Below are 21,762 nucleotides of genomic sequence, written 5' to 3' on the forward strand. Positions count from 1 at the left end.
AGGAAAAAGAAAGGAAAAAGAAAGGAAAAAGAAAGGAAAAAAGAAAGGAAAAAGAAAGGAAAAAAGAAAGGAAAAAAGAAAGGAAGAAGCAAGCAAGAAAATTCAGGTAAAAAAATCTGTGAGCCTGTCAGTCAATGATCTGGCTATCAAATGTTCAAGTTTCAGTCTCCAGTCTACTGATACAGGAACTCATTTATTATTAAAGCACAGCATTCTTGATGCATTACAGTGTATTCCCTGTTAATGAAATTCTTCAGATGCTTGCAGGAAATAGTACTAGAAATACACATTGCTGCAAACACCATTCCCATTGGAGCACTCAGCATAAAGAAAATGTCATACAACAATTCTGCCTGCCTGTTTTCTCAGACTGGAAGGAGAACTGCAAGAGCACTTGAATCTGTTCATCTTGTTTCTTTCAGCACAGTGAGATGCTCCTTTCAACTCTTTCCAACCCCATGCAAGGTGAAATCAATGAAGACTCCAGTGCAGCCAGAATCCTGGTCACTGTTTCTGTTCCATCTCTCAAAGGGCTTAGAGGGATTATTAAAAATAAAGTCAAACTGCACCATGGGGATCAAACTCATTACAGTCAGTTTTCAGGAGGCGAAGAGAAGAAATGCTTTTATTCTCTGGGGATACTGCACCCTTCATTGAAGGGAAAATGTGTGTTGAATCAATTTCAGTGCTATCAGCAACAGCTCTCCTTGAGAGGCCTCTAATGCTACGGGGGAAAACGAGCATCTGCTTTTCATTCATTGAATTGTTTGCTAATCTCACCATGAATGAGAGCTTTTGCTGTTTTATTTTCACAGATCTGGGGGGGAGGAGGGGGGTTAAAAAGGGCAAAAAAAAGAAACGGTGTCCAGCCTGCCCATAGCAGGGGTTTGTAACTAGATGATCGTTGATGTCCCTCCCAGTCACAGCTCCCGCACCAAGGCCGCCCGGCTCCCATCGACACACATCCGACGGGCCACGGACCAGCCCCTACCTCCGGCCGTCTCTTGCCGCGCATGCGTGCCCGCTCGAGCATGCGTATCCCTGCGGAGAGGCGCGGGCCTGGCTCCTGGCGATGTGAGCGCTCCGCGTTCGCGGCCGGTCCTGCTTCGGGCCGGTAAGTAGCGGCCGCTTGCCCGCGGTGCCTGTTCTTTGCTGGGCTGGGCTGGGCTCGGTGGGGTCGCTGCCAGCCCCCGGGGCGGGGCAAGGAGACGAGGAGCCGGGCCGGGGCGCTCTCCGGGGTTGGAGGGAACATGGAGAGCTTGCAGCTGCTGATGGGCGGCCTGGCAGTGCTGGGGGCCGGTACATAGCCCGTTTGCTCTGTGTGTGATGTCGTCTCTTCGGTGGTTTTCCAAGGCTTGTTTTTTTATTATTATTTTTATTTTCCTTTTTTTTTTTTTAAAAAAAAAAGTAAAAAACCTTTTCTGAAGACTGTAATGCTGACACTTTTTGGTGAAATATCCCTGTTTCTCTGTTATTAAGGCTGTTATAAAGAAGGCCTCAGACCTCGCATGTCAGCCTCTGTTGCTTTTTCTGTTGTGTTCACCAAACTGGAATATGTTACATAAATATGAGTAGTGCAGACCTTAGCAACCCCCGGAGAAGCGTACTGAACCTTAGATCAGTCACTCTGCACCATAGGTGATGTTTCCAGGTGCTTATTTGCATGGTGGTCCCAGAATGCAGCACAGGATCAAGGGTAACCTGTTTGCAAAACATTGAAGTCTTTGAAGGCCTACAGACTTCAGCTTTGCTTAGGTCTGATTCATTCTTTCAGACTTTTCAGGTTCTTGCAGCTGGGAAATCATAGAAAAAGTGAAGTTTAGAGACTTTGGCCGAGAAGCTTTGATATTTGTTGATGTTAACTTCTTTGCTGTGGCAATAGTGCTGTTGAGCATGGTTTGCCTGTCACTGTCTCTAAAGAACAGGTCTGAACAGGGTTAAATGGTATATTGCAAACATTGCAAGCTGTAACTCTTGAGTGCAGGTGTTAAAGCACAAGCATGTATGCCAGTGATGAATTATAACATGGCAACTGAATTGCCATGCAAAACACCATCTGTTAGGTTAGGTATCATGTGCACATTTTAAAACCTTTGCTCTTCAGTTTTACATCTCCGTATAATTATATTAGAGGTTCATAATACACTGTGATAGACTGCGGTCTGTCCTGCTGCCAGTCAGATCAGAAGCTTCTGATGGAAGTTAAGTTTGCATGTATGCTGCTTGCTTCTTAATGTACTTGAATCGTAAATGTAGTGAAATCCTGGTACAGTGGGGCAGGAGTTTCATAGCTGATATGTCAAGCAAAGAAGGAAAAGGCCGATTTCTTCAGTAAAGGGGAAAGATCTTGCAAACATTCTGCTTATAGGCTGTAATCTCTAGTGATGGGAAATCTCTTTACTGAGGAGGGGAGATAAAATAATAATTGGAGAAGAAAGGAAACATATCTTGTGTCAGTATAATCTGGATTAAGAAAACTGAAATGCATTAAGACATTCAAGCAGTTAAATGACATTGTTTCTGTTGGGAAAAAAGTAATTAAGAAAAGCAGACACCCGATCCTTTAGAGAACTTTGTTAAATTTCTGAGACGCAGCATGGTAAGTTAGAAGAAAGATAGAAAATGTCTCAAAATCAGCTCAGAAGTAGCATGCGAGTCTCTAAAGTTAATTCATTAGTAGGAGAAAATTCCAAATAATTTCTGTTAAATTTTTAAAACCTAGGGATGGAATGTGTGTTATGTAAAAAGAAGTTGGTAGTTTGATGTAAAGGGACGTGAAGTCTGCTAAATGAAAAATCTCAAGTGAAGTACTATAAGCATATAAGCTGTAAAATCATTTTCCCTGATGATAACAAAGGATGTGTTTTTTCACAGTGCAGTTGTTCAAGATTTGCTGTTTCGTTTTCTTTTTTTTCCCTTCTTCTGTCTGTGCTGTTAACTCATTTCTTGGCATGTTCTTCTCTGTTATACTTGCTCAGCTGGGTCAGATCTCTCACAAAATGAAAGGGCATCTCTTTTGTTGGCTGTTTTTGAGATGTTAACATTATTTTGCTCCTTGAGCATGTGAGTGACTGTACTTTAAAAACCAGCGTACCAAAGATAACAAGACATGGAGAGGAGGAACAACAGAATAAGGTTAGAAGCTGAAGCAAGACTTCTTGGCAGTGTCATAGCGGTAAACCAAATCATACTATGTTGTTAAACATGTTCTAAAATTCTTTAATCACTCTCAGAGTGGTGACATATGTGGTTACTATTGAAGCTGTATGTTACTGCATTTTAACAATATTAAGTAAAGGTAGGAAAATAAGACAAGATACTTTGTATAAACAATCTGTGTATACCCCAGTAAATTAAATTCAGATTCTACCATTTGGATGTCAGTTACAGAAATACATAATCACTTCTATGCTATGTCTAATAATCAGAATTTTTTTCTAAGATTTTCCAGTTCTTAATCATGTTCCACACCATTATGTGGTGACCTGATTTTTATTTTTTTTCCCCACCTTTTTCTCTGATTCTCTTCTGTTTAATGTTGAGTAGGAATTATTTATAAAGTAATCAGGAATTTTATTATACTGCTTTTCTTTCCTTTTTTTCCAGTGCTGAAATGTTGCTGGTTTTACTTTGAAGTTAATCTGGGGATTGTGCACAAAGTGCCTTGCAGCTGTGATAGTGTACTAACAGGTTACCAGCAGCCAACTTGTAGGCTTTCTGCCTGAAGTACATCTTTAAAGCTATGCTGATTTTTGTTTTTGTAATCCAAGATTTGAATTTTAGGTATGAAAAGTCAGGAAGCACGATGAAGTTTGATTGGCCAAAAATATTTAGTCTATGGGTTGCTTGACTTAACAAGAGTAGTTGTTCCATTAAGTAGTTAATGATAACAAACCTGTATTCTGAACATAAACTGTACTTTGCTCACTATCTCAGTTTGTTTTTAACTCTTGTTCTTTTACGTTACTCTGTTGTTATGGCTTCTGCTTTTTTCTTATTTTCTTTGCTATTGTGGTCAAAGTTACCAAAATAGAAGACTTCTGAAATAATATAACCAAGATTTCATGGGATTTAATCGAGTTAGGAAGAGAACAAAGTCCAAAAGTAAGATGTTTCATAAAAATCTGTGCTTGTTCAGTGGTGAACTTTAGTCTTTCACATGTGTTTGCAAACACATAAGTGTTTTTGATTGTTCTCCTTTAATTAATTCTTTAGGATAAGTTGTAATTAGTGCAGTGTGTAAGTGTCATATAATTGATTAGTGGTATTTCTATTATGTAGAAATTTAATGAAAAAACTACTAGACAATGTGAAATCTGACTTCAAAATATTTCTGTTTTATTAGTTGCTGCCAAAACTGGATGGATTTTAGTGGATTCTGAAGTATGACATCATGGCAAGATTTCGCAGAAGAACATGCATCATTTTGTTGCTTTTTATTTTATTTATTTGCTCCATAATGATGGCTTTGAAGACTCTGAGACCTGACAGAGCTGGCTTTGGGGATCCATTTGGACTTGGTTTATTACCTGAGCTTCAACAACGGACAGAGCTCTTAGAGAGTAAACGGAGTTCACTGAATAGGGTTCAAGGGGACACTGTAACACAGACCAGCAACATGCATGCCTCTGTTGTCAATACTATGAAAGCATCCATGCCTCCTGTGAACAAGTTGGAAGGAGAGCTGTCTTCTCCTAATTATAACTTTCATGTATTCTATTATAGTTGGTTTGGGAATCCACAGTTTGATGGTAAATACATTCACTGGAACCATCCGCTGTTGCCACATTGGGATCCCAAAATTGCAAACAATTATCCAAAAGGAAGGCATAATCCTCCTGAGGACATTGCAGCCAATTTTTATCCTGAACTTGGATCTTACAGTTCCAAAGATACTTCTGTCATAGAAGCTCACATGAAGCAAATGCTTTCAGCTTCAATTGGTAAATGAATGTTAATGTTTCAGCATGTTTTTCATTTATCCAGCCTTAACTGTTTGAATGAACACAGCTGACCAGTCTCTCTTTCTTATAATTCTGGAAATGGGTGAAGTTGCTGTATGTCTTTGTTTAATACCTAACTCAAAACCTTGAACATCAGAGCCATAAAAACTAAGAACTGTTATTTGTCATCTTTTAGGTGCATGTGTTTCATGACTTAAACCGTTAAGCACTGTTAACGTGTGTAGACAATACAGAAACTGTTGTTAGAATATGTTGTCTGTCTGCATATTTTATTTTTGGAGGCAAATTCTTAGGTTTTAATAACATTTCAGTAAGTCATGCTGACAGGGTAATAGAGCAGTCTGTTTAAATAAGGGGATTGTTTCCAAATACTTGTTGTGTTACAACAATGGTGTATTAATTATGTCAAAAAGATGTAGGATGTAGCTTTTATTGAATCCTTATTTCATGCAATATGGTCTCATCAGCTGTAGAAGTATCTAATCCTAAACTTTTTATCTTCACGTGGGATAGTTTCAGTGTAGCTAATAACAGTTTATTTCCTTGTCCAAAAATACTTTTATTTTTCCCCTGCTATGATGAGTTGATGATCCCTTTCTTAAAGGGATATATAAAAAGGAATATTTATTGCAATTTTGTTCTCATTCTTTATTGTTGTTTTATGCCTATTCTACGTTTATCATCTTTAAAATAAGGCGTTACATATTCAGATACTAAGCTCTGAACAGCATCTATGAATGTATTGAAGCAGTGTGACCGGAGCTTATAGAATCATTCACTGTGCTAAATCATGTGTAACAGGATTTAACTACATTTGAAATCAGTTTTTTTTTAGTCTAGATTTGATCACTGTAATTTACTTTTTTCCCTCAGGTTTATGCAAATATTGCATCTTCTTTTTTTAATATGATTAATTAATGTATTCATTTTTTGTGTACTGAAGTTACTGCTTACAGTTTCTTTGGCAATTTTAGCCAGTTTCTAATCCTAGCCTTACTGTGTTTTATGTTTATCAATTAATTTTTCTTACCTTTTTTGAGAGTCTTTGTCAAGAATCTTCTGAGAGGGGAAAAAGAAAAAAGTAAATGATTCTTGCAGCCAATATTGTTTGATTCGCAAAGGCATATAAGAGACAAGCTGAAGGAGTCTCATTCAGTGCTTTCATGTGTTGTTCTTAGCTTCAGAATGTTTTGTGTTCATCTTTTATTCTTTGGGTTTCTTGACGAAACTTCTTATTTTGCACTGCTCTGTTTTTATTGCAGTATGATTTGGAAGTCCTTAATTTACTTTGAATGACTGTGCTATGGTTTTATAATGTTGCACTGTTTGGTCAGATCAGTCCCCTCTTAATTTCCTGAAGTGATCCTTTCCTTTTACAGTATGTAACAAAAAATATGAGGGCTACTCTGAAAGTGATGCCTTCTGTTTTATTCTGCTGGCCCACAACTTAGAGGCAGATGAGTCATGTTTCCTGAGCAGACAGGGAAAAAGGGAGTTGAGTTTTGGTCTGCTTTTCAGTAGGGTATCTGATAGCAGACTTCAGTAATTCATAGAATTGAAATGTCATTTCTCCTTTGAATAGTACTGGGAGGAAAATGTCATAAATTAGATAGAATTAATGCTCATATTTTTCATGATGAAAAGCTCATTCTGCTATTTAAAGTTTTAATGTAAATTATATCCATAACTATTATGGAGTAATTACTATGTTTTTTTTCCTGTAAACTGGTCTCAGCATTAATATGCTATGGTGACATTCTTTTGACCTATGTTACTCAGCTATATAATCTAAGTAAACTGTCTCAGATTCTTGAATAGACAAGTTGACAAAGAGAGAGTTAGTATCAAAAACAGATTTGTGTTGTGTGTTTTAAACCAGGTTGAACTGCACTAGGAATAAAGGACCTTTCTTCCTTTTATGCCTCCATTAATGGAGGCCTTGATTGTGTTGGAAAAGCCTGAAGTGAAAACAGAGATCTAATCTATATTTGTTGATGGCCAAAGTCTCATGTAGTCCCATTTTTGTCTTCACACAAGCGATGATTTGATCGGTAAGAAGAAAAAAAGGCTTTTAGTTTCTGTGACTTTCCTGATGCTCTTGATTACGCTGAGGCAAGTTTATGGGCCTTCTGTACTGTTTTAATTTTTTGAAGAGGAGCTTGATTCCACATGCTGTTCTAAGGATGCATGAGGGTGTTGTTATCACAGGGATGTCTTTAACACTTTGTCTGTTGGAGTTATGATGGTGGGTTAATTTACAAGAACAATTGCCACTTATGTTCAAAGAATGAAAAATGAACTTCTGGTGTAGTACATAGACTAACTACCTTTAGACAGCGGGCACCCTAAAAGTTATCTTGTTGATTTTGTTCTGTTGACCCACAACATCAGCGGTTAATGTTGGTGGTATGGAAGTCAAGGTTGAACTTCCCAACAATATTCAGTTATTTTCTTACTATGTGATGGATGGCAGCAGAGAGACAGACTGAGAAAATGGTCTCAGGCATGGAGGAGCCTATGAAGCAGTGGTGTGCCGTTGACTTCTTCCCTGCTTAAAAAGTGACACCCATTCACATTCATTGGTGTTTAATGAACAGTTATGGAGACTAAACAGTGGATGTGAGCACAGTGAGGTGGTGGGTGATGTGTTTTAGTAGGGACAATAGCAACAGTGGGTCATCTCCATTCATGCCAATGTTTACAAAATTCACCATTGCTAAATTGTAAACTGTGTAGAAAAAGAGTGATTTGTAGCTGAGAGTTTGTTCTATCAAATAGAGCTGTTTTACTCTTTGTATCTATTTTAGTTTCCATGGAAATAAATAGGAGATGTTACTTTAAGAGTAACCTACATCTATTAAAAAAAAGGAAAAAAAAAAAAAAAACAACAAAAAACCATCTCACAGACAAAATGTGTGTTAGGTTCCTTGAAAAATTCTGTCTCCTGAACTCCTCCTTGTTTCTTAACATGATAGGAGAGTCTCTTGACAGTTGTTGTATGCAAGATACCTTGGAAAAATATACCATGATTGCATTGTTGTTCTGCTTTTTGTTCTTAATGTCTTGAATTTTGTCTTTTCCTCTTGTGTTAAATAAAAGATAGGGTGATAAAATGCAGTAAACTATTGCATTTTTCTTGCCCTTGAACTGTCTGTTGCTCATGATAGTCCATTGTTTGATTTTTATTTTTTAATTTTTTTTGATAAAATTTTGAGAGAATATGCTGTGAGTAGTTGAATTAACCTCTCCTTTGTGTACTGAGATGAAATTTCTGTTTCTGACATTAGAAGCTGGTTGCATATTCATTCAATTGATGGTTTCTTTTGAATGATCTTGGACTTCGTTTTGAAGTTTGTCAGGAAAGTTACAATATTAGTTAAGTCAAAGGGAAGTATATGCTCTGAATGTTTGTGTCTGTGACCTGACTTACATACTTCAGTCTTTAGATAGTTAAGAACCCAATTAACTTACTGTTCCGCATGTTTACTTTAGTATTGCTAGGAAAATGTTCTTAAATCAGTATCACGTATATTTGTCTGTCTTATTAACATATTACATTATTTCCAGCTGTATACCTAAGCAGTCTTGCTTTTATAAATCTGACAGCATTTCATTTTAGAGGGAAAGGTTTTAGCCTTTCTGATGAGGTATCTCATCTTTTGCTTTCAAGGAAGGCATTAAGAAAAATTGGAAAGTAGGAGCATTGAATTTTTGTTGTCGGTGAATTACAGCACAGGGACTGCTTGTGTCAAGAAGGAGGAGCACAGGATTATGATCACTGTTTCCAGTATGAAATGATTATTTTGTAATAGGGCCTGAGGTATAATGCAGAAATGTTGTAGGGGATAAATCTTCACAAGAATCGCTTTAATGACACTGCTTAGCCCTCATGTGTGGAGTGTTCTCTAGCCCTGTGTGTCTTGGTGTTCTCTAATGTACCGTGGCACAGCTATAATACCACATGAGCCTTCTCCAACACCTGTTAATAAAACTTGGACATTATGATGCTGTGCTAGAGAGTGGAAGGCAATGTCTATAAATGTTACGCTTGGGGCATTGGATACAAATGTGCTCCCCTGTTCTCCTGACAGATGCTTTTACTGTTGATTTCCTTCAGCAATAAAGAAAGAATGCTGAGATTTCACAATTGATTAAAAAGTAATTTAAAATTTTCATTTCCATTATATAGATTTTACATCAAATAATAATTACAACTCATGACAAACTGATTGCATGTTACACTTTAAATATACAATTTGAAAGCTATGCTTTGTATTTTCAGGTGTAATAGCACTTTCATGGTACCCACCGGGTATGGCTGATGAAAATGGAGAACCAACTGATGATTTGGTGCCTATTATTTTGGATTATGCAAGCAAATACAATCTCAAGGTAAAGTATTTATAAGACTGATAAAATAGGACTGCATTGGAATGTAAACTGTGGTAAAAGTTTCTTCCATTTGACCCATTTGCTGAGCAAGGAAGGTTTGTGAGGTAATTGTGGCTTCTGTCTGTCTGCTATTGTGCTGCAGTGTTGGGAGTTCCAAAAGTAGGTATAGTCACTCTTACACTGTACTATATTTATATGTAAATAAGTAAAATTGTATTTTTACCTTGGGTAGGCAGAGAGGGGAGAGGTTTGGGGGAGATGTAGAAAACATGCACTACCATTGTTCTTTCCAGATAATAAAGTTTACTTTTTCATGTTCTAAGCAACTGTATACTTTTCATCTTGGAAGGCTGCTGTCTGTGTTGGGAACTGAAATATCCTGTTCATCTGCTCTCGCTTCAGTTGTAAGATTTACAGTAACATTTCCTGTTATTAGAAGCAGCTTTAGATTCTTTGTCAGACAAGAGGAAAGTGGGAAGATTAAATGAGATACATAAGTAATTTTCAAACTTGCAATGAAAATTGCACTGCAACACATTGCAGGTTTTTTTCTTTTTTCTTTTTCTTTTTTGTTTTTGTTTATTTCTTTTTAATAATTTGCTATTTCAAAAACTATTTTTCCCTAGAAATTTTCAGATCACTTTATGGAGCTTGGTTTTCCCTAAGAGAACTCATGAGCACTCAAGTTTCAAAAGAGCCAAGGCAAAATTCAAATAGGCTACCAAGTAAAATGCTTAAATATTATGGTAATAATAACAACATGGATGGAGCTGCTGTTACTGCTTGGATTAATTACTGGAGCACAGATACTAAGTAAAGATTCTGTCACTAAATTCTATTTTCAGTATTTTTTTTTAATATTCTTGCACAAGTAAATGATTATTTAGTTAAGTAACATCTGTAGACCAAAAACAGCAGAGAAAAAAGATGTTGTTTTTATAAAAACAACAACAACAACAAAAATATATCTACTAAAAAATAGAACTGGTAAAATTTGTCCCTTTGATTTGCTTATTTTTGATAGATAATATATATTAAAGCACTTTTCAACCTGTCTTGTTAGTTCTTGTAGTTTAGTGTAATGGTGTGTTTCTATATAGTCTGTCACTGTAATTAAATTTGCTACTGTTGCAGAGTAGTTGAATGCTTCATTAAATGCATTGTACTCTAATGTTGCTTCTGAAAAGCTAGTTGCTTTGATTAATATAATGTACTCCTCCCTTCAATTGTAGAGTTGAAAACAACAAGATTTTTACATTGATGTGTCTTCACAAATGTAGGATAAATAATTCCATAAGCCCGAAGCTTGAATTTAGAGCAGCAGGATTCAGAAGATTAGATTTAGTTACAAGGCTAACAGCATTTAAATTTTCACAGTCTGTCTTAAAATTTAGTTTGACAGTGGCAACTCTTATTATCAATAGCAATTTGAACATATCAAGTGGAAATTTGCTGCTTAAGCAATTATTTGACATTCAAATAGATAATCTTTTGTTTCAATTGTTACTTTCTGCTGTAGATGTGAAGTTCTGAGTAGCATGCTTACTGAGTAGCATGCCCTACTGCTGAGGGAAATCAAAAGCAATATTTAGTACTAATGAAAAAAGAATAATGTAGTATTTACTCTTACTACTAGACTTTCCTGGATCTGAAGCTACTAATCTTAAAACTGATTTACATTAGGATGAACAGAAAATGTTAATGTGACTAGTACTTGCTTCATATAATACACAATGCCCAAATATTCAATAAAATATTGTTTGTGCTACTTTACTGTCTTTCATTTTTCAGGTCACTTTTCATATTGAGCCCTACAAAGACAGAGATGATCGCAGTATGTACCACAATGTCAAATACATCATTGACAAGTGAGTGTTTTCAAAATGTTTCCTTTGTGTATTCTTGTGTATTCTATGATTCTTAATATTTGTTTAGGAAAGGTCTGTTTGTTATCTTGAGCCTGGAACAATCTATTCAAAATGTGTACTGGGACTTAAGAAAGCTTCAAGAAATGTGGTTTGTATTTCGGTGGCACTGAAACTCAGGAGAATGTTTTAAACATTGAAGCATGAACTGTGTGTGTAGACATTCAAATGTATGTTGCTTGCAATATTCATTTGTAGCATGAGACATGATGCTTCAGATGAAAGCGAACAGTTTAAGTATTAAGTTCACAACTACATGAATTAGACATGCATTTTTGTAGTGACAAATAATCAGCAAGTCATAACATGTTGACTTCTAATGATTTTAATTCAGCTTGACAAATTTTGTACAGCTATTAATTGTTTTGTTCATCAGTGCTACTTACAGTATTGCCTTTCAGAAGAAACTAATACCTATAGCGCAGTTTAACGCCAATACTGATTAGTAGAAATAGTGATCTTTGCAGATTCATTATTCAGTCCTGTAACAGATACTGGACTGAAAATGGATATGCATTTCTGTGTTTTGAAGCACATGCACTGTCTTTTTAAATTATTATTATTTAGAAAAAAAGAGATCTTCAATTCAGTTTGTAAGTCTGTGTTTTCAAAATGGCGAATTTTGTTTTAATGATACTTGTTTGCTTTGTAGATATGGAGCCCATCCAGCCTTTTACAGGCATAAGACCAGCACAGGCAGATCTCTTCCCATGTTTTATGTTTATGATTCTTACGTAACAATTCCTGAAATATGGGCAAATCTGTTAACTGTATCTGGATCCCAGACTATTCGAAATACTCCATATGATGCGTTATTCATTGCTCTTCTTGTAGAAGAAAAACACAAACATGATATTCACAGAAGTGGCTTTGATGGAATGTACACATACTTTGCCACAAATGGGTTCTCTTATGGCTCATCTCATCATAATTGGGCAAGTTTAAAAGCCTTTTGTGACAGCAACAACTTAATGTTTATTCCAAGTGTGGGACCAGGATATATCGACACCAGTATCCGACCGTGGAACAACCACAACACCCGTAATCGTGTCAATGGAAAATATTATGAGACTGCCTTTAATGCAGCCCTTTTGGTGAGACCAGAAATTATTTCCATTACATCTTTTAATGAATGGCACGAGGGTACACAGATTGAAAAAGCTGTCCCCAAAAAGACTGGACAAATAGTTTACCTTGATTATAAGCCCCATAAACCAAATGTTTACCTAGAGCTCACTCAGAAGTGGTCTGAGAAGTACAGAAAAGAAAAAGAGCAGTGGCTTATGTGAGCTATTTCTACTGCAGTTGTTTCTTGGCATATTGAATACAGTGAGAAAGAAATCGAGAGCTGAAGAATCTGTTATGAAATGCCTTTATTATGGGTATGTTTAAATCACTATATCGCGTTAATGTAAATGTACTACTACTGAATTATGAAGAGTAAAAAAAGTGTGAGAATATTGGCATCTCTCTCATTGGTTACTGTAGTTCAAGAATGCTTTATTTTAATTAATAATTTGCATGCTGAGCCTCAAGAACATCTGCATGGGATAACTACAGGACTGAAGTAGTACAAAAATTTGACAGATATTTGTATACTTTATTCATGTTCTTCTGTTTCTAATCTAAGCGATCCTTTAAGCTAAATTTAATCTCAACAGCTTGCTTTATGCAGGATGCATGTCGGTAGCGTGTGGAGTAATCTACAGCTACTGTTCTTATGCTTTGCACATTGGGAGCTCTTGATTATATGGTTATTTTGTGGTAAAAACACTGTATGTGTGTCTGATGCAACATGGGCGAGATTTCATTTTTAAATATATTTGAATGGTTGAGTACTACTGAAATATTTCTAGTTTACTTGTGTTTGTTCTGTTCAGTACATGCTGCGTACTTTTGCACGTTACTGGAATGCTGACCAGTTTGCATAGGTTTTTCTATGTCTGAACTTTATAAAAAAAAACAAGAATCCCAACAACCAACCAACCAAAACAACAACAAAAATTGAGAGTCGGGAAAAAAAAATAAATCTAAAAAATACAGGAATAAAATAACTATAGTTACGTTGTCTATTGACTACAGAAACAGATTTAGTTTGCTTTTAAAAACATTGAAGATTTTAACGCTAATATTTTGCCAGTCATACAATAAATGTAGTTTTATGGTTTTTCATTTATAATTCTGGGGTCAGTGTAGATAAGTAGCAGTGACATCAGCTACTCATCGCTTCAATTTGAAGTCAGATTTCTGTTTTCATGTATTTCCAAAATCCCGAAGAGCAGATAGTAAAGTCATGTTAGTGTTGGAGTAAGGTGCTTAATACTACTTCGAACAATATGGTGTGTCTGGAAATTAGTTCTTTTTAGACCTGAGAGTCTCACCTTCTGATTGTAGTGACTACAATTATTTGTTTTCCTTACTGCAGCTTGAAAATATCAAATTGCATGGATGTGAATGTGTTTCAAGAATCTGTTTCTGGAAAGGGAGTTTGTTGGGGGAAGGGGACATGGACTTCTTCGTACAACTTCACAGGAGAACAGTAGACATTAAATTATTGCAGTATACATTTATTTATTGCAATTATTGCAGCAAGTGAGTATCTGTAACAAAGTGGCTTTAAAAAACAAAACTGATCTTGCTTTGTAGTTAATATACTGTAACTGTTGTAACCACTAGAATCTTCTCAATTTCAGCTTTCTTTCAAATTTCTTCTTGGTTCTTCTTCCTTGGTTAATTGTAGTGCTCTGTCCATGAAGTTGTAAGGCAGATGTGAGGATTTGTGGTTAAAAAAGAAGATAGATGATAAACAAAAGAAAAGTATACTATATCTTTCCAAAAACTTGTGTCATTCCAAATAAACATAAATCAGTCATTGCGTGGGTTGTTCTGACAGTAATGTCTCCTGTTTATTTCCATGGAAACTACAACAGATACAGAAAGCACAGCAACACTATTTGGCAGAGTAAATTCTCAGCTAAAAACATCACTTTTCAACATTGTTACCACCCTCAGCTATGCATTTTGGCCCATGATGAACAGGAGCCTGCCTGCCACGTCATAAAAGTCTACAGCAGTAGAGGTGACCTGCTGTTGCTGCTGCTGAAATGCCTCTCTCTGCTCACGTCCACTGTTTGGTCTGCACAGATGTGCAGCTAGCATTGATGCTTGTCAATGGTTGCCATTTTTCTGCATGGAGGAACTCAATGACAGACTTTTGTTTCATGCACATTTCCATATCAGATGCCATTCTGTTGGACTATCCCTCTACTGCCATCTGTCATATGGTAACTGAATATTATGGGATGTTGACAGGAAGGCTCAACCTCTGCTGCCATAACACTGACATCTGCCTCTGACATTGATGGCCAACGTGTAATAGGAGACATTACTTTTGGAGCAACACTTGTACAGTATTTTTGAATCCTGTTATGAAAAAAACATTTGTGAATCTGTGCTTACTTGCAAATTAATTCTCATCACTTGTCTGCAGTTATTAAAAGGTTGAGGTATCGCACACCTATCTCAGCTCAGCTTCAGCTTTCAAGAAAAATAATGTGGAAATTGGGTTACAGATGCATGACTTGGCATTTTAAAGTGCACTTCTGAAGTTACTACATTCTTAGTAGTATTAATTCTTTGCATTTTCCTGCTGCATCTCTGCAAACTCAAGGGTGTTTCTAACAGAAATGTTTGCTACAGCTTGTTTTGTTTCACTTGCACTCAGGTGGATAAGCTAAAGAAGATACGGTGATGACCACTACTATAAAACAGAGTCTGAGACATTTAAAGCACTTGTTAAGAGTTTACCACTTTCATGACAACTCCTCTCTGTTTATTAAGGAAAATCGTGGATACATCTTTCCTGTAACTCCCTGGTATAGCTATACATAATTTGTTTTTATAATTTGATACCTTTAAGCTTTGCAGTCTAGAGAGCCCATATATTTGGTGGACTGACTAACTGTGTGGCATATCTATACTGAATATATTATGTAAAAATACTTCTGAATTCCGACCTTTTTTAAGATCAGATCTCTTTCTCTGCTTAAACTTTGCCATCCATCCTTTTGTCACTGTAGTTGTCTGCACTGTTTACTAGTGACGAGAACTGTTCACTCAGGTTCAAGCTCCTCCCTTTTTTGCCAGTGACAGCTTTTATCCATGTCTGTAAAAGTTGCTGCTTTTGTTGTAGTTTATGGAAGCATTTGGAATTTTTGTGCAGTGTTTTATGACTGCGATAATCTGTCTTTGTTTAAAATATAAGTTATGGGAACAGCGTAGCGTATTTTCCTTAGAAAAACTTGCGTGTGGTCACTGCAAATATATCATTTAGTTCTTGATATGAAGTGATATGGGCTGTGATGCACAGGTGTCTAACGTGATCTTTAGAAGAATGTAAGAATTTCTCAAAATATGAAATAAAGGAGTACTTAGAAACTTCTCACTACTGAGTACTTACTGTATTTTTATGTGCTTAATGTGCTTTTAAGTCCAAATATGCCACTTGGAAAAAACATATTTCTGAGAGTAGAACTGAATTTGAAGAGATCTCTTGGAATAGCAGCTATAACTAGAACTACCCTACCTGCATACCCAATATTTTTTCTATGCTCGGAGCAAAAATCACTGCAAGTATTGGAATAAGAATTAGGTTTCTGCTGATGGGTTACTACAGCAATCATAATCAGTCTTTGACATTCTTCTGCACGTATAGAGATACCTGAAGTTACTGTATCCCTAGAAGGAAAATGTGTATGGTCTCTGAGGCAGCAAGCCTTTGTGGTGAGAGGGTGCTTTATTTCAAAGGAAACTCTGGGTTCATTTCTGCTTCTATCAGTTGTGATCAAGTAAATTGTTTCAGTTCTGTGAGCTGCCTGAGAAGTGAAGCTCAATACATCTTCTCTGAAAGCAGGGTTTGTATTGTCTTGCACGGATCTATAAACTAGTACTGAGTTTTAAGGGAAACTGTATGTACATATGTTGTTACTATTTCAGTGCAACATGTAAATTATGGTGAATACAGATTCTGTACCAGGGTATACTGTGTTTGCCTAGTGCCTTTCTTTTCACAGTGATTTGTCTCTTAACAGGTTTTTGAAACAGAAGGATGTTTATTTTTATTATGAAACTTTATATATACACTGTACATAATTTGAATTTCATTTCACACATGGCTCTTGGAAAAGGCTTTACAGGAGTTTGTGTTTTTAGCACTGTGATGATAGCAGAATGTATCTCCGTGCACGTGGACAGGGCTGCTGTTGGTGTATTTTTATTTTGTGGTGGTGGTTGCTTTTTATTTTAATTATCATTATTTTTAATTGAATCTAGTGTACCCAGATTCTAAAGAGGAAGTAAACTATTTGCAACCTAATAGCCATTTTAAGATCGGTTGAAAATGTCACTGCCAGTCTTAAGGGAGTTTGTAAGTATTGATCCTCAGCCTTCTACTTCCTTACATTAGTGTCTGTATTTCACCTTTTTTTTTCTGTTACTTCTGACCACTACGTTAAGTGCTGTGTAAACTTCTGAAGTGTTTTTATTTCTCAGTTTCCTTAAGAAAATGTCGAACAAAATTAGCAGTGCAAAAGAGCCTCCTACAAGTTTTGTGCTGTACAGATATGATTTTGTTGTGAATGAATAGAGTATCTTGGTTGTGTATTAAACATGGATTAAATAAAATAACTTGTTTCTTCTAATACCCTACCTGGCTGTTGCAGGGATGATGCATTTGCTTACGTGCATATGTAAAATGTGTTTGTGTATATTATATAAACATATATATGTATCTGTATGTGTGCATATAGCTGAAGTAATTATTTTTTTAAGTACTATATCATTGATTTAAAATTAGAAGCCAGGTTTGGCTACCTTTTAATCAAGCAATGTTTTCAATTCCCTGTGGTGTTTACAAAAAAGAAAAAAAAAAAAAAAGAAAAAAAGAAAAAGTTGGTTATATATGAATATTATCATGAAAAATAAACATGTGCCCCAAAAGTGTGGCTTAAATAACAAAGCGCTTAAATAAACAAAACTCTGGACCTGCTGTTTGTTAACAGAGATGGTCTGGTGAGGGATGTAAAGGTTGGAGGCCGTCTGGGACAAAGTGATCATGAAATGCTAGATTTCTCGATCCTTGTCGAACCGCGGAGGGGAGTCAGCAGAACTGCCACCTTGGACTTCCGGAGGGCGGACTTCAACCTCCTCAGGACTATGGTTGAGAGGGCCCCCTGGGGAGTATCTTTGGAGAGTGTGGGAGCCCAGGAAGGTTGGGAATACTTTAAGGAAATTGTCCTAAAGGCGCAGGAGCTGACTGTCCCAAAATCGCGAAAGATGAGCCGACGGGTGAGGAGGCCGGGCTGGCTGACCAGAGACCTTTGGCTTGATCTAAAGAACAAAAAGAGAGTTTACGGTCTCTGGAAGAATGGGGGAGCTACTTATGAGGATTACAGGTTTGTAGTGAGGCTGTGCAGGGAGAAAATTAGGAAGGCCAAGGCGCAGCTAGAACTGAGCTTGGCTTCTAAGGTTAAGGAGAATAGTAAATGTTTTTATAAACACATCAATACCAAGAGGAAGGCTAAGGAAAATCCCCATCCCTTGTTGGATTCTGAGGGCAACTTGGTCACTGAGGATCGGGACAAGGCTGAGGTACTTAATACCTTCTTTGCCTCGGTCTTCAATAGTTATGCTTGTAACTCCCTGGGAACGCAGCCCCCTACACTGGTAGACGGGAAGGGGGAACCAAAAGAGCCTTGCGTGATCCGTGATGAGATGGTTCTGGATCTACTTAGAAAGCTGAATGTTTATAAGTCCATGGGGCCGGATGGGTTGCACCCTAGAGTTCTGAGGGAGTTGGCGGATGTGGTCGCCAAACCACTGTCCATAATTTTTCAGCAGTCTTGGCTGACTGGGGATGTCCCGGTGGATTGGAGACTGGCAAATGTGACGCCTATCTTCAAAAAGGGCCGGAAAGATGATCCTGGCAGCTACAGGCCCATCAGTCTCACCTCGGTGCCTGGGAAGGTTATGGAAAGGATAATCTCAGGTATCATCATGGACGAACTAAAGGTCAGCCATGGGATCGGGCCTAGTCAGCATGGGTTTATGAATGGTAGATCCTGCCTGACTAACCTGATTTCATTCTATGACAAGGTGACCCGCTTAGTAGATGAGGGAAAGGCTGTCGACGTGGTCTACCTGGACTTCAGTAAGGCCTTTGACACTGTCCCCCATAACATTCTGGTAGAGAAGCTGGCTGCCCGTGGTTTGGATGGGTGCACGCTCCGCTGGGTGAAGAACTGGTTGGATGGCCGGGCCCAGAGAGTTGTGGTCAATGGAGTGGAATCCAGTTGGCGGCCGGTCACAAGTGGCGTCCCCCAGGGCTCGGTGCTTGGGCCGCTTCTGTTTAACATCTTCATTGATGATTTGGATGAGGGGATTGAGTGCACCCTCAGTAAGTTCTCAGACGACACTAAGCTGGGAGGGAGTGTTGATCTGCCTGAGGGGAGAAGGGCACTACAGAGAGACCTGGATAGACTTGATCGATGGGCCAAGGTTAATGGAATGAGTTTCAACAGGGCCAAGTGTCGGGTCCTGCATTTTGGTCATAACAACCCCAGGCAATCCTACAGGCTTGGGGAGGTGTGGCTGGAAAGCTCCCAGACGGAAAGGGACCTTGGTGTGCTGATGGACAGTCGGCTGAATATGAGCCAGCAGTGTGCCCAGGTGGCCAAGAAGGCCAATGGCATCCTGGCTTGTATCAGGAATGGTGTGGTGAGCAGGACTAAGGAAGTCATCCTGCCCCTGTACTCAGCATTGGTGAGGCCTCACCTCGAGTACTGTGTCCAGTTTTGGGCACCTCAGCACAAGAAGGACATGGAGGTACTGGAGCAGGTCCAGAGAAGGGCAACGAGGCTTGTTAAGGGCTTGGAGAATCAGCCCTATGAGGAGAGACTAAGGAAGCTGGGGCTGTTTAGTCTGAGGAAGAGGAGGCTGAGGGGAGACCTTATTGCTGTCTTCCAGTACCTGAAAGGTTCTTACAGTGAGAGTGGGGCAGGTCTATTCTCACTACTGACTTGTGACAGGACGAGGGGAAATGGCCTCAAGTTGCGCCAGGGCAAGTTTAGGTTGGATATTAGAAAGAACTTCTTTACAGAAAGGGTGGTTAGGTACTGGAATGGGCTCCCCAAGGAGGTGGTTGAATCGCCATCCCTGGATGTGTTTAAGAGCCGCTTGGATGTGGTACTCAGGGATATGATTTAGCAGAGGTTTGTTGTTGTGGTATTGTTTTGTGGTTGTTTTTTAAGAGATAGGCTACTGGTTAGGCTGCGGTTGGACTTGATGATCTTCAAGGTCTTTTCCAACCTGAGTAATTCTATGATTCTATGATTCTATGAAATAGAGTGTTTGATAGTTTTGTGTTTTTTTTTAATAGTCCAATTTTGGAAAATAATTGTTTTACTTTTCAATCACGTTATGGGTGTACAATTGTATTAGACTGAAGCAGCAGGCTTATCAGTTCTTTTAAACAGACAATGCTCCTGAAGATTTTAGGCCTATTTATATTACATCTCTTGAGGCTGAGTTAAATCACTTGCATGTGTGTAACGTGCAGTATCTTTGAGTCCTGAGGTACTCCTCTTTTGACAAAGTAAAGCTGAAGTTTCTGGTTTAAACAGAAGTTTTAAGACATGGCTAATAGGTTTACAACAAAATGCTAGGATGGTGTCTAAGAAGTTATTATTGTTGTTATGGTGTATTATGCTGTTTGGGCATAAAAACATCAAGGAGATGGGAAAGATGGGAATTGCCTTCTTAGTATTTGAAATACATATCTTATTATCCCCAAAAGGCTAACTACACTGAGTAAAGAAGAATAAAGCTAATTCACACATTCATTTAGTATTTGTGTTCATGTACGTGGATCAAGATATTTTACAGTGTCGAGTAATTTCACATTTCCTTTGTCCTGTTATAAGTAACTGTTGGCTGTAGTAAAAATAGAAGATCTTGTTCCACAATAAAAAAATATTTCTTGAAGAATTAGTGTCTCAGGAAAGTCAAGAAGTAAACACAAAACATACTTCAAATTTGAACTTCTTTGTGCACCCGTAATTGATGCTCTTGCAGGGGACTGTGCAGTTCTTCTGCATTTTAATAGATAAAACATCTCCTAAGATATTTCATGTCAGTTCATGCTAGTTTAGTAACATGTTTTAAAGTTCACAAATGTTTTTAAATTGCCTTTTTGTTCATATAATGTGGTCACTTTCTATGCAATATATAGAACGTAGGTTCAATATTTTTTGTGTGGAAAATAAGGAAGAAAGACTGCCTTTTTTTGCAGTGGTACAGCAAGAAGTTACAGCTTTCATTTCTTAAACTTCAGTTTAGTTTTGTTTTAGAAAAATACTGTAAGAATATTGAAATATTCTGAAAATTAACAATAAAAGCTTGAAAAATGCATTACCTGACCCACATTATCAGTAGATTTGGAGTAAAAACAGCTGAAGTCTGTTATCATTGTGTTGATACTTTGCAAATAAAATGGAACATTCTGTTAACATTGAGTCAAGAAAGAAGGTATTTATATTACTGTACATTACCACAGAATTTAATGGGTTGGAACTGTTCAGGTGGGTTTCAGATATCTCTAGAGGAACAGATACCGCAGCCTCTCTGGATAGCTTGTTTCAAGAAACTTTTTCCTCATGCTTTTGTGAAGCCAGGTTTGTGCCCATTGCCCCTTGTTCTGTCACTGGGCACCACCAAAAAGAGCCTGCAGCCATCCACTTCTTTCCCAGCTTTTAAATATTTGTAAGCACTGATAACATCCATCCCTCCAAGTTTTCTCAAGGCCAAACAGACTCATCTCTCTCAGTCTTTCCCCATAGGGCTCCAGGTACTTAATCAACTTTGTGGCCCTCCACTGGAGACTCTCTAGAAGTTCCCTGTCTTTTGAACTCAAGCACCCATATGTGGATGTGTACTCTAGATGTGGCCTCACCTGCACAGAGTAAAGGGGGAGGATCAGCTCCCTTGATCTATCGGTCATGCTTTTTTTAATGCACCCCCCAAGAGTGCACTGCTGCCTAATGACCAACCTGTTATCCACCAGGATGGCCAGATTCTTCTCCACAGAGCTCCTTTGCAGCAGAGTCAGCCCCTAACTTGTACAGATGTGTGTGGTATGATTTTGTTGTAAATGATGGGAACTCTTATCTGAATTCCACTGCTCAAAGCATATTCAAAAAATTGTGAAAAAATTTAAAATGAATTTTGATCTTAGGATCTACGCATGTAGGTTTATGCACACAGAAATGGTTGTCTTCCATTTCTGCATGAAAAAAAATACAACTATGTGGCAAGGAAGATCTGGTGCAATTTTCAACTGTTCGCAGATCTTCACAGTCAAGTGTTTGATCCAGAGTGGTTCTCTTCTTGACCTCTCTTCTTGACTATGGCTAAGTAATGTGGATAAT

General features: G+C 37.7%; 1 protein-coding gene across 2 annotated transcripts; it reads left to right on the top strand.

The window, feature by feature from the left end:
- The first annotated feature begins 832 nt into the window (after positions 1-832).
- On the top strand, positions 833-17,291 carry MANEA (mannosidase endo-alpha). Of its 2 annotated transcripts, XR_011903287.1 has the most exons (6): positions 833-1,114; positions 4,346-4,943; positions 9,247-9,356; positions 11,148-11,224; positions 11,934-14,531; positions 14,788-17,291. XR_011903287.1 is itself a non-coding variant. In XM_072333887.1 (5 exons), exons 2-5 carry the CDS (start codon positions 4,394-4,396, stop codon positions 12,568-12,570), a joined length of 1,374 nt encoding a protein of 457 aa, XP_072189988.1. In that variant the 5' UTR covers positions 833-1,114; positions 4,346-4,393; the 3' UTR covers positions 12,571-17,287. The 2 variants fall into 2 exon arrangements, 1 of the variants encoding a protein (XP_072189988.1); XM_072333887.1 differs by having other exon boundaries at positions 11,934-17,287.
- The last annotated feature ends 4,471 nt before the right edge of the window (positions 17,292-21,762 follow it).

This window comes from Excalfactoria chinensis, chromosome 3 (genome assembly GCF_039878825.1).
Source record: "Excalfactoria chinensis isolate bCotChi1 chromosome 3, bCotChi1.hap2, whole genome shotgun sequence".
NCBI lineage: Eukaryota > Metazoa > Chordata > Aves > Galliformes > Phasianidae > Excalfactoria > Excalfactoria chinensis.